At 40.0% G+C, this 12895-nt stretch overlaps 2 protein-coding genes across 2 annotated transcripts; one reads left to right on the top strand and one right to left on the bottom strand.

The window, feature by feature from the left end:
- Nucleotides 1–2453: 2453 nt before the first annotated feature.
- On the bottom strand, nucleotides 2454–2984 carry LOC149157091 (B3 domain-containing transcription factor NGA1-like). Its single transcript, XM_089444972.1, has one exon. The coding sequence runs from the start codon at nucleotides 2982–2984 to the stop codon at nucleotides 2454–2456; it is 531 nt and encodes a 176-aa protein (XP_089301098.1).
- A 1001-nt stretch (nucleotides 2985–3985) lies between these two features.
- On the top strand, nucleotides 3986–12585 carry LOC149157090 (benzyl alcohol O-benzoyltransferase-like). The gene is made up of 3 exons (XM_089444971.1): nucleotides 3986–4376; nucleotides 11158–11273; nucleotides 11698–12585. Exons 1-3 carry the CDS (start codon nucleotides 3986–3988, stop codon nucleotides 12583–12585), a joined length of 1395 nt encoding a protein of 464 aa, XP_089301097.1.
- The last annotated feature ends 310 nt before the right edge of the window (nucleotides 12586–12895 follow it).

Here is a 12895-nt window from a genome sequence, read left to right as displayed (position 1 = left end):
AAGACATCATTGACATATTAATAATATTATTTTAAATATATATTATATCTAAAATTATGTCAAAGTTTTAATTTTATGATTTAAGATTTAATTGCACATTAAACATGGAATTATATTGGGCGATATTAGTAAGGGTATAAAAATACAATTAATTAAGTCATATTTGTTAATTTTATTTTAAATTTTAAATTAAAAATTTGAATTTTTATATTATTTTAATTTTTATTTAATTAATTTTTAAAATTTGACATAGTTTTATTTAATATTATTTCTTATGACATTTATGGTTGCAATAATGACAAGGAAAGCATAATCGTACATAACATTGGTAACAAGTGAAAGTGAAATTTGTTAAAGAGGATTGAACATTGTAGGTGCATGTTGGCTTGGCTTTTCATTGAAAAAATTTAACCATGTCATACAAAATAAAAATAATAAAGCTCTTTATTTCATGAAAGGACTTAGTTTACTTGAGACTGATTCAATGCATCCTCACTAGCCCTACAACAAATTGGTATGTGAGTGAGACAACTCGTTCCCATGACATGTTTGAATCCTTAGCTCGATCATTGCCCACTTTTTTCTAGCTCCCAATACGTCATTACACAGGGCTGGAATTATTGACCCACTTTCGCCAAACAACTTCCACCCACATCTCAGATTATATTCATATTCATGAATGGAGAAAATTTCATAGTTTGTGTAAGGTCGATGTCACACTAGCCCTTCTTCTAGATTCCTTTTTGAAATATCTTTTGCCCGCAATTACAAAAGATGTAGCGACAATTCTGCCACAAATAGAGGAAGAGGCCATTAGCAAATATCAATAGCTTGAGCTTATCTATACTCAGTCACGATACCTTTACTTTGTACTCCCTGATGTTCTTCACTTGCAATATTTTGGACAGGATAAACCTGGAGCGTTAAATGTTGCAGATGGTTTGATTGGGAACTTTTCCCAAACAAAACGACAGTACTTGCCACTACCCTGGAATCATGTGCGGTCTACAACCTCACTTCCAATCGTTTGGTAGACAACCCAAACCCTCAGTTCTATCTAACCCTGGGTTCTATCCCAATCAACTTGTGCCTCCTTAGAACCCTACGCGTTAATATTTCCATGTTTATATATATATATATATATGCCCAAAAAGCATATATATGAGGGGATTCTCATCTTCCCAAATACTTTGTCTTTCATTTTCTGTTTTGATATCAGAGCTTAGGTTAGAGCTCCTAATGTTGTTATGTTAAAGCTTGTGGTGCACTCATAAGGAGGAATAATATTGTGTATTGGAATTTGGAGGCATTGCATTTATGAAGATTAGTACTTGTGTGTTGAAGGTGATGCAACCTGACGATTAATTCAGCCAATGCAATATCCAGCTCTTCTCACATCGAAGCAGACCTGCTTTCATTGGAAGAGTTCCCCACCCACCTTCCACCGGAGCTTATGAGGTGAAGATCTTCGTCACGTGTCCATAGGCCTCTATTCAGCCCCAATGTAAATTGCCCCATTGATTGAAAGATAGTTGAGTAATTTGCAATCTCTTTCTACACAAAAATTCAAGGGGAATATGTGAAAGAGTCCTAGTTGGTCTTTTGCCCATTTAAAATGCTTCTGGATGAATCGACTAGAGTCTTGTCCTCGATGCTTTACCTGATTATGCCCCTCTACGGTTGAATAAAATTTGGCATGTATGGAGCTAGAAAAGGATTTAACGGCCGACCAGTTCACTTGATTGGTTAATAAAATGTGCAGGTGATTTTTAATTTTTCTTAGACTTTTGTAAGGTATGCAACCAGTTCATTTGATTTGTTAATAAAGTGTAGAGATGACCTTTAATGTTTTGGATGCCTTTTTCCGATCTTGTATCTTCAATAATGAAGTGGATTTCATTGTCAATGTACATTAATTTTCAAGATTGAAACCTAACGATCAAACTGGAGATCATTTAAGACAACTAAAAACTACATGTCTTCATGAAGCTACAGTGGAGAATCATTTAAGATTAGAACTGTCTACAAGACATTAACGGGTACTGTCTACAAGACATTAACGGGTACAGACGAAGCTAGGTAACATGGAAGATTCTAACAAATATGGCAGTGCTACGCGAGACATTAAAGACGAACTTAAGTCAAATTACGTTTGCCATGTTACGTCTTGCTTGCGCTCTTACTGTTGGTGTACATGCACTTAGACTAGTTGTGTTGGTGTACATGCACCTAGATTAGCTCCAGTTGGTGTACATGCACTTAGACTAGCTGTGTTGGTGTACATGCACCTAGATTAGCTCCAGTTAACTTATTGTTTGCATGTGGCACATGTACACATTAGCATAAGATAAAGCACACTTAGCTTTAGTTAGCTTTAGTTATTGCATGTACAACTAAGCTTAACTTAGTTGCTTTTGTGTATTTATTCTAAAACTAATATTGTAGAATCACTTTCATTCTTTTCTCAATTCTTGCTCGGTTTCCAATCTCTTATCCTTCACAAAACGGCTCCACCCCTTGGTTAGCACGTAGCTCTGGCTGCTGTTCCAATATGAATAACGGAATTGCCAGACTTTCCCTGTGTTATCCTCGAAATTTAAAAGCAGTCCCTTCTCGCGGGAATTGGCGTCCAGAGGGAAATACTTCTCTGCATACTGCTTCGGAATCACCAGGCGATTCAGTTTGCCCACATCGCTTGGCGTAAGAGCCTTGTCGAAAAGATGCTCACGCAGCGGATCTTCCATTTCTTTGGCGGCGACGGCGGCGGAGGAGGAGACATTCATGTTTGCGTGGACGGTTTCTTGGTTTTGTTGACAGACATTAGCTCTCAGGCCGAAAACCTTCAGCCCTGACGCCCCGGCGTTGTTCTTGGAGGCCAACAAAGCTTCCCTCATCATGAGACTCTTTCTATGATGCTCGAATTCTGTGTCATATGTGTGCTTCCGGAGCATGTCGACGATTTCTCCCTGACTATGCTCCCTCATGAATCGAGCCTCTGAATCCTCATCTCTCGCAGGACTAAAGTTAGTAATGGCATCTCGACCTCGGAATTTGAGGGCCGCTCGGTCATAGGCCTTGGGCGCACCTTCTTCCTCGTCAAACAGAAAAATCGGTCATATGGATGCCCTGAGGTCTCAGTGCTCTGCAGCCCCCTTTAACAGCGCGATTCCTTTTTATTTCTCTGCACCGCCCACTAATCAGACGGTTCAAAGCAGATTTTACGCCATTCATTTTGCATCACACTCACCTAAGTTATGCTTAAGGGGGGGTGTTGGTGTACATGCACTTAGACTAGTTGTGTTGGTGTACATGCACCTAGATTAGCTCCAGTTGGTGTACATGCACTTAGACTAGCTATGTTGGTGTACATGCACCTAGATTAGCTCCAGTTAGCTTATTGCTTGCATGTGGCACATGTACACATTAGCATAAGATAAAGCACACTTAGTTTTAGTTAGCTTTAGTTATTGCATGTACAACTAAGCTTAACTTAGTTGCTTTTGTGTATTTATTCTAAAACTAATATTGTAGAATCACTTTCATTCTTTTCTCAATTCTTGCTCGCTTCCTTCCTTCTCTTGCAAGCTTGTTATTGTTTTGCAGATCTAGATCTATCTGTGTATCTCAAAAATCTTACACTTACAATAATGCGTTGTAAGAAGAAGATATTTAGTATCATCCATGAGGCCAGTTGTATTAAGAAGATATTTAACTGATTGTTTGGAGTGTAGGTTGCTTTTAAGATTATCTTTTACTAAGGACTACTTATGAAATTGTTTTATTATGATAAGCAACTTGTGTAAATTTGAATGCCAGATTATGCATCGGAAATTCCATTTTGTCTTTTATAAACTTTATCGGCTATATATTTGACATCCATTGCATATAATCATCAGAAATTCCTTTCTTCCTTCAGAAATCTTATCGTCGTAGTTATTGGCAGTCGTTATTGATGGTGTGTTTACATGGCAGTCGTTGGATTGGAATGGGGTGGAGGCAGCAAGTGGCTCTTCCTGCTCCTTCTTGTGTTGTAGTGTTTCCAAAGGCTAGGCCTAGTGCTAGTGCTAGTTCTCTTTGCAACTTCAGTGTCAGTGCTAGTGCTAGTTCTCTTTGCAACTTTAGTGTCACCAAAAGGCCGCCACTCATCGTTACCCCTAACCGCCCTACTCCCAGCCATCACCTGTATCTTACCAACATCGACAATCAATTGGCGTTACGGACTCATGTCAATTTACTTTTGTTTTATCAATCACCCTGCGGCTCCTCCTCGATCAAGAATCATGAGGACCTAGTCCATATTATTGAAGAGGCTCTAGCCAAGCTTCTGGTGTATTACTATCCCTTTGCTGGAAGATTAAGAGACACTGATGATAAGGGTAAGCTATTGTTAGACTGTACTGGTGAAGGGGTTCCTTTCGTAGAAGCGGATGCAGATATTTCCTTGGAATACTTTGGGGTTCTTGTTGGAGGATTTTTATGTCAAAATCCCAAAAACAACATAAACTGCACACAGAGACAATGCTCTGTTTTGCTCTCCAGGATCTTAACACAGCGGAAGGCTAAAAATTACTTCTAAGAACAGAGTATTACACATCAATAAAAGATTTGTATTCATTAAAATAAAAACCTGATACAAAATTCATCCTCTTTCACTCAGAGGGATTCACCAAAAGGAAAACACAGTGCTACTCTATTCATTCAGTTCCTATTACATTTTATGCTGCTGCGTATTGCAAACATACATACACTTGCGCTGCTGTGCTTCTACACTATCACACTCACTCTCAATAGCACAACAGACTACAACTACTCCTACAACAATACAAACTCTGAATGGTATTAATGAACAAAAATGGAGTCCCATACTATGGACTGCTCGAGGCTGTCCTTCTCGTCCTTGACTGAGCGGCATATTAACTGCGATAGCTGATAAATTCAATGTGTAAGTGTTGAATTGCAACCTGCTTCTTCTCAGCCCATACTGTAAATTGAAAGCAGCCACCTGTTGCGCTGTACTGCTCCATGCTTGCTTTAATTGGCTCCGTGCCATTGAGAAATCCTGCCCCCCTGCCTTCAGAGGTTAATGCATGCAAAAATTTTCTATTAGGTCCGCCTTTCGGGTCGCATTGCGTATCGCTGTTTCATCATATAATTGAAAATATACAAAAACGCTGCAAAACACAAAAATTGGCTTTGGGCGGACTTCAACCATTATACAATTTGGCTTTGGAAACCCATCGGGTCCGATCCATCTGATCGCAACTATATATATGCGAAAGCCCCATTCTCCATTGGAAATGTCGATAGCGATGTGCCGATAGCGATATCGGCGATCGCTCATCGCACAATAACAAACCCCATTTGAAATTCCTCCATTGTGACTTCGACGATGCGATATCGGCGATCGCTCATCGACGATATTTCATATCGCTGCCGCTGCCTGCCTCCGATGCTCCAACCCGCTGATATGCCGACTTGTCGATACGCTGACGCGATCTGGACCATTGATCGGCCAAATCTAGCGGTTGAGATTAAAGCGGATCCTTAAGCCTGCAATTTGATTTTTGGAGTGTTTTTGCCTCCCGATCCTTGGTGAAGCGCACAGTTATTGTCTTCATGCTGCTGCATGGCTCAACTGTTGCGCAGTTGAAATTACATTTTCAACACTCCCCTTTAATTTCAACTGTTGGGCATTCAATCATACCCAAACACTTCCTCAAAAATTCAAAGCTTTTCTGATTCAATGGCTTTGTCAGAATGTCTGCTACCTGTTCTTGAGACCTGCAATGTTGTAAACTGATTTCTCCATTGCTTACCAATTCTCTGATATAGTGGAACCTAGTTTCAATATGTTTCGTTCATTTATGAAACACATAATTCTTGGACAGTGCAATAGCTGAGCTATTGTCACAAAAAATCACTGTTGCTTTTTCCTGCTCTTGGCCTAAGCTCCCCAACATTCTTCTCATCCAAACCGCTTGACACGCTGCAGCTGTAGCTGCCACATATTCTGCCTCTGCTGTAGACAACGCCACAATTGGCTGTTTCTTGGAAGCCCACTAAATGGCTCCTGAACCCATGTGAAAAACATAACCGGAAGTGCTTTTCCGATCATCTCCACTTCCAACCCAATCGCTATCAGTATATCCAACTAAATCTGAACTTTCTGAAAAAGTATACAAAATGCCAAATCTTTTTGTACCTTTGACATACCTCGGAATTCTTTTTGCTGCCTGCCAATGTGCCTCTTTTGGCCTCTCCATGAATCTAGAAATCAAACTAACAGCAAACATTATGTCAGGCCTAGTTGCAGTTAAATACATAAGGCTTCCAACTATACTCTTATATAAGCTAGGATCAAAATCCTTGCTGTTGTCCTCTTTGCTGAGTTTTAATCCCATTACTGTGGGAGTGATTGCTGCTTTGCACTCTTGCATATTAAACCTGCCCAACACATCCTTTACATATTTTGCTTGTGAGATAAAAATCCCATATTCATTTTGATCTACTTCTATTCCTAAAAGTATCTCAGCAAACCCATGTCAGTCATCTCAAATTCTTCTTTCATGACTGATTTGAAGTTTTCAATGAGGTAGGCATCATTACCTGTAAAAATAACATCATCAACATACAAGACAACAATTAAAATCTTACCAACCTTTTCTTTGATGTAGACAGTGGGTTCTCCCTCACACTTGTCAAATTCATTTTCTAGTAGATAGGAATCTATTCTACTGTACCACACTCTTAGCGCTTGCTTCAGCCCATAAAGAGCTTTCTTCAATCTGTACACTTTGTGTTCTTGGCCTTTCTTCTCATATCCTAGAGGCTGCTCAATGTAAACCCCCTCCTTTAACACTCCATTTAGGAATGTTGACTTTACGTCCATTTGGTAGACTTTCCATTTGTTTTATGCTGCTATGGACAACACTTCTCTCACGGTTTCCATTCTTGCAACCGGTGTGAAAGTCTCCTCATAATCTCTCCCATACTGTTGCTTGTATCCCTTGACAACCAGCCTTGCCTTGTGTCTTTCAATTTTGCCTTCAGCATTGCACTTGGTCTTATAGACCCATTTGACTCCAATGACTTCTTTACCTTTTGGTAGCTCAACCAAATCCCATGTCTTGTTTCTTTCTTTGGCATTCATCTCCTCGTCCATAGCTTCTATCCATTTCCTATCTTTAATTGCATCTTCGAATTGAATAGGATCATCAACATGACAATACAAGGCAAATAAGTAATTCATTCCTTCATTATAAATGTCACTCAAGTTTCTAAACTTCTTACCTCTTTCACTTGGTGTGCAAGTGCTTGAAGATGCACTTGAATTTCTTCCTTGTGGTGTGCTTGGAGAAGCACTCTCATTTATCCTCAAAGGTGTTCCTTGCTGTCCTTGTGTTGGCGCTGCTATTTGGGGATGTATTTCAGCAATCTCCTCATCATCTTCATCATGAGACAAACAGTTTTTAACATTCACTGTTTTCTCTATGCTTCCATCCCAAGCTTCCTCCTCAATGAACTGAACATCTCTGCTGAGAAAAAACTTCTTGGTAGATGGGATATACAACCTGTAAGCTTTGGATTCCTCACTGTATCCAATGAAAATACATTTCTCCCCTTTGCTGTCCAACTTCTTCCTTAGCTAATCAGGAATGTGTGCATAGGCCACACATCCAAAAACTTTCATGTGGGTGACTCCTTGCTTTCTCCCACTCCATGCTTCTTCAGGCACTTTGTTCATCACAGCTTTTGTAGGACACCTATTCAAAATATATACTGCACAGTTTACAGCTTCAGCCCAATAATCATTTGGCAAATGCTTTGCTTTCAACATGCTCCTCGCCATATCCATGATGGTCCTGTTCTTCCTTTGAGCAACTCCATTTTGCTGTGGGGTATACCTGGCTGTAAATTGCTTATGGATTCCATTTTCCCTACAAAACCGTAGGAATTCTTTGGAGATATACTCACCTCCTCTGTCTGTTCTCAAAACTTTGATGCGCAACCCACTCTGATTTTCCACAAGTGCTTTGAAATTTCGGAATTTTTCAAACACTTCACTTTTATTCTTCAAGAAATAAACCCAAGTTTTTCTTGTAAAATCATCAATAAATGTTAGAAAATATTGGTTGCCAGCTAAAGATGGATTTTGCATCGGTCCACATAAATCTGAGTGGAAAATTTCTAAGGGTGCTTTTGCCCTTATGCTTTTCCCTGATGGAAAACTTTCTCTATGTTGTTTTCCCAAAATACAACCTTCACAAAGGCTGTCCGGTTTCTCTATCAATGGTAATCCTCTTACCATTCCTTTTCTGCTCAACAAGTTAAGACCTCCAAAGTTGAGATGTCCAAATCTCAAGTGCCACAACCAATTTTCATCTTTTGGTTGGCTTTGGAAAGCCTCTTGGGTAACTGCTGCAATTTCTTCTTTGTTTTTCAAATCTGCCCTTATTCTAAGAGGGAACATTCTGTTCCTTGTCATCTTCACTTCAGCAATGCATCGCTTGCTGGGTGCTCTATCCATGATGGTGCATACATCATTCTCAAAGAAAACATTGTAACCTTTTTGAACAAGCTGTCCAATACTCAAGAGGTTACATCTCATTCCAGGAACATAATAGACATCTGCTATGGTTTTCTTTTCTCCTTTCTTTGTAAATATTTTAACTTCTCCTTTACCCATAACAGAAATTTTGCTATCTGTCCCAAGTGTGACTTGTGACTTCACACTTTGATCTAAAGCGGAAAACAAGGCTATGTTTCCTGTCATATGGTTACTACAACTGGAATCTAGAAACCATATATGTTCACTGTTTGTTTCAGCCATGTTATAAGCTAACAGCACATTATCTTGGCTGATATTTTCTCTAGTAATATTTGCACTAGATCTATTACTCATATCATGCTGCTTCTTCCTACATTCACTGGCATAGTGCCCATATTTTTTACAATAATAACATTGGACATTGGATTTTTCATACCTTTGTCCTTGAGCATGATGTTGTCCACTTTTTTGACTTCTGCCTTGGCTTTGGTTCTGGTTTGGATCGCTGCCTCTTCCTTGAGCATTTGCTGGACTGTTCCTTCCACCTCTGTTCTGGCTTCTGCCTCTTCCTCTCTTGTTTCCTCTGCCTTGACCTCTTCCTCTTCCAAAGGACATCTGGGTCTTGAAGGCTTGCTCTAGAGATGAGTTTTCATCTCTACTCGACCTCTGCTCATGTGTGATCAGTGATGCATGAAGCTCATCAACTGAAAAGTTTGAGAGATCCTTTGTCTCTTGTATGGTGGTGACAATCACATAGAACTTTGAGGGTAGACACCTCAATAATTTCTCCACAATCCTCCTTTCTTCAAGTATCTCTCCATGAGATATTATTTGTGTGACCAGGCCAATTACTTGAGTGAAGAATGAGTCAATATTATCTGACTCCTTCATGTACAGGTTCTCAAAATCTTTCCTCAGCAACTGCAGTTTAGCTGTCTTCACTTTATCCATGCCTTGATAGGCTGTCTTGAGAGTTTGCCATGCTGCTTTGGATGTCTTAGCTGCTGCTAACCTTAGAAACACACTCTGGTCCACTCCTTGATACAAAAATACAATGGCTTTTGAATCCTTCTTCCTATTGCTCTTTAACATATCTTTCTCTGCCTGTGTCAAGTTATTAAATTCTTCTTCATCTGTTGGCTCTTCAAATCCATATTCAACAAGTTCCCATAGATCTTGTGATGCAAACAGGGCTCTCATGGTTATTACCTAGTAGTCATAATTTTTGACATCAAATAGTGGGAGTTGCATACCCATGCTATTGCTGGTACTGGTGCCAGCCATTCTTGCACTTTCAACTTGGATTCTTTTGCTGAGTCTTCACGCTACTGGAGAAGCTGCCTCAGCAAGAAACCTTCCTTCAGCTTCTTTGACGCTTTCAAAGAGCCTGAACTTGGCTCCGATACCACTGTTGGGGGATTTTTCTGTCAAAATCCAAAAAACAACATAAACTGCACACAGAGACAATGCTCTGTTTTGCTCTCCAGGATCTTAACACAGCGGAAGACTAAAAATTATTTCTCAGAACAGAGTATTACACATCAATAAAAGATTTGTATTCATTAAAATAAAAACTTGATACAAAATTCATCCTCTTTCACTCAGAGGGATTCACCAAAAGGAAAACACAGTGCTACTCTATTCATTCCATTCCGATTACATTTTACGTTGCTGCGTATTGCAAACATACATACACTTGCGCTGCTGCGCTTCTACACTATCACACTCACTCTCAACAGCACAACAGACTACAACTACTCCTACAACAATACAAACTCTGAATGGTATTAATGAACAAAAATGGAGTCCCATACTGTGAACTGCTCGAGGCTGTCCTTCTCGTCCTTGACTGAGCGGCATATTAACTGCGGTAGCTAATAAATTCAATGTGTAACTATTGAATTGCAACCTGCTTCTTCTCGGCCCATACTGTAAATTGAAAGCAGCCACCTGCTGCGTTGTACTACTCCATGCTTGCTTTAACTGGCTCCACGCCATTGAGAAATCCTGCCCCCCTGCCTTCAGAGGTTAATGCATGCAAAACTTTTCTATCGGGTCCGCCTTTCGGGTCGCATTGCGTATCGCAGTCGACCGATCCTATGTTCCATCATATATTTGAAAATATACAAAAACGCTGCAAAACACAAAAATTGGCTTTGGGCGGACTTCAACCATTATACAATTTGGCCTTGGAAACCCATCGGGTCTGATCCATCAGATCGCAACTATATATATGCGAAAGGCCCATTCTTCATTGGAAACACCGATAGTGATGTGCCGATAGCGATATCGGCGATCACTCATCGCACAATAACAAACCCCATTTGAAAGTCCTCCATTGCGACTTCGCCAATGCGATATCGGCGATCGCTCATCGGCGATATTTCATATCGCTGCCGCTGCCTGCCTCCGATGTTCCAACCCGCCGATACGCCGACTTGCCGATACACTGACGTGATCTGGACCGTTGATCGGCCAGATCCAGCGGCTGAGATTAAAGCGGATCCTTAAGCCTGCAATTTGATTTTTGGAGTGTTTTTGCCTCTCGATCCTTGGTGAAGCGCACGGATATTGTCTTCATGCTGCTGCATGGCTCAATTGTTGCGCAGTTGAAATTACATTTTCAACAGTTCTCGCTCCCCCTTTTCCTCGTGTAATTTCTGAATTCATAAATAGCGTTCCAGGGGCTGATACCGTCACATACACTCCTCTGCTTCGATTTCAGGTTGGTAATTGTGATTTTCACTTCTTTGTGATCTTTGATGATATCTTGGGTATAAAACTATATACTTTACGGTTAAAGTATGATTTCTGATTGTAAATTTCAAAAATATTTCTGAATCCAACTGATAGCAACTAAGTCAAATAATTAACCTATCTGATATCCATTAAATTCTAAAATATTTTCACAATCTACCAATTCTAAAATACTTTCCCAATCTATAATCTGAATAATGGATTTATCTATTGATTTGATATAACTTTAACAAAATATTTAGCTTTGATCAATAGGCAGTCCTGTTACACGCCATGTCAGAGTCTGAACCGTTAACTACTTTTAGTTGTATAAATAGGTTTACATTGTATTTCATAATACAATTGATCTTTTGGTTTTGAGTGTGTGCATTTTATATTATTTTTGGCCACAGGTAACGCGTCTTCGATGTGGAAGTTTCATATTGAATGTGGGTTTCAACCGCTGTATGAGTGATGGTGTTGGAATCACCCAATTTGTGAAGGCTCTGGGTGAAATAGCGAGAGGCACGTCAAGCCCAACGGTTCCTCCAGTTTTGAGTAGAGAAATGCTTAGACCGAGAGAGAAGCTTACGGCAGATGACCCAGGGGTTCGTGGATATCATAAGCTGGAAGAAAAATATATAAAAGCAATGGTGCAAGCGCCTGAAGTACCACCGGAAATGATATCGAAATCGTTCTATTTTGGTTCAAAGGAAATTGCGGCTCTAAAAGGAAAGGTACAGGAAGTGGAAGGGGCCGTGAAGCACTGCACCGCATTTGAAGTAATATGGGCGTGCTTGTGGCGATCCAGAACAAAGGCTCTCCATATCCCTGCTCATCAACATTCCACAATTTTGTTTCCCTTCAACGCCCATTCTCGATTGCGGCCGCCTATTCCAAGGGGCTACTATGGCAATCTTATAGTGTTCACCTATGGTACGACAAAATCCGGAGATCTCACTGAACGACCATTGTCCTTCGCTGTGAAAATGATTAACGAAGGGAAACGAAGGGTGAAGGAAGAGTACGTGCGATCTTTCATCGATTTGGCGGAGCTAAATGGGTTTACAAACCACCATGGGTGTCCAAGCAACACGTGTAATAGTTATTACCCAACCTCAGACGTTTCCCAGATCATGCTTGACCTCGCAAAAGCGGATTTTGGGTGGGTAAAAGCCGCGTATGCTTGCCCCGTTTATCCGCCAGGGCTAGACGTGTCATACCTGTTGAAAATTTCTGTTCTTTCAAACACAAAAGAAATTGCACAGAAAACAACACTCTGTTACAATACAGGATCTTAATTATAACAAAAAAAAACTGTTACAAAATAGTCTTCCTCTACAGAGGGATTACAACAGGAACGCTTTAGTTCCAGAAATCACTATCTCAGCACTGCTGTGCGTTGCAGAAAGAAAAAAAAAACTCTCCTTCTTTTTAATTCTACACTGATATGTCTGCCCTTGCATTTTTTTTATATATAATGAACAACACAAAATATCTTACATACATTTTGCTTGTGCCTCTTGAGTCGGTTGTGTGGTAACCCATAACTGATAAATGTTGCGGCTAGCTCTGTTGTAAGAAACCCATAATCTCTTACTGCACCAGCAC

The sequence above is a fragment of the Pinus tabuliformis genome, chromosome 9, assembly GCF_031772625.1.
Source record: "Pinus tabuliformis cultivar Carrire ecotype Pingquan chromosome 9, CPIR1, whole genome shotgun sequence".
Lineage (NCBI taxonomy): Eukaryota > Viridiplantae > Streptophyta > Pinopsida > Pinales > Pinaceae > Pinus > Pinus tabuliformis.
The sequence above is the reverse complement of the archived record's forward strand: the minus strand, read 5'-3'. Positions and strand labels throughout refer to the sequence as shown.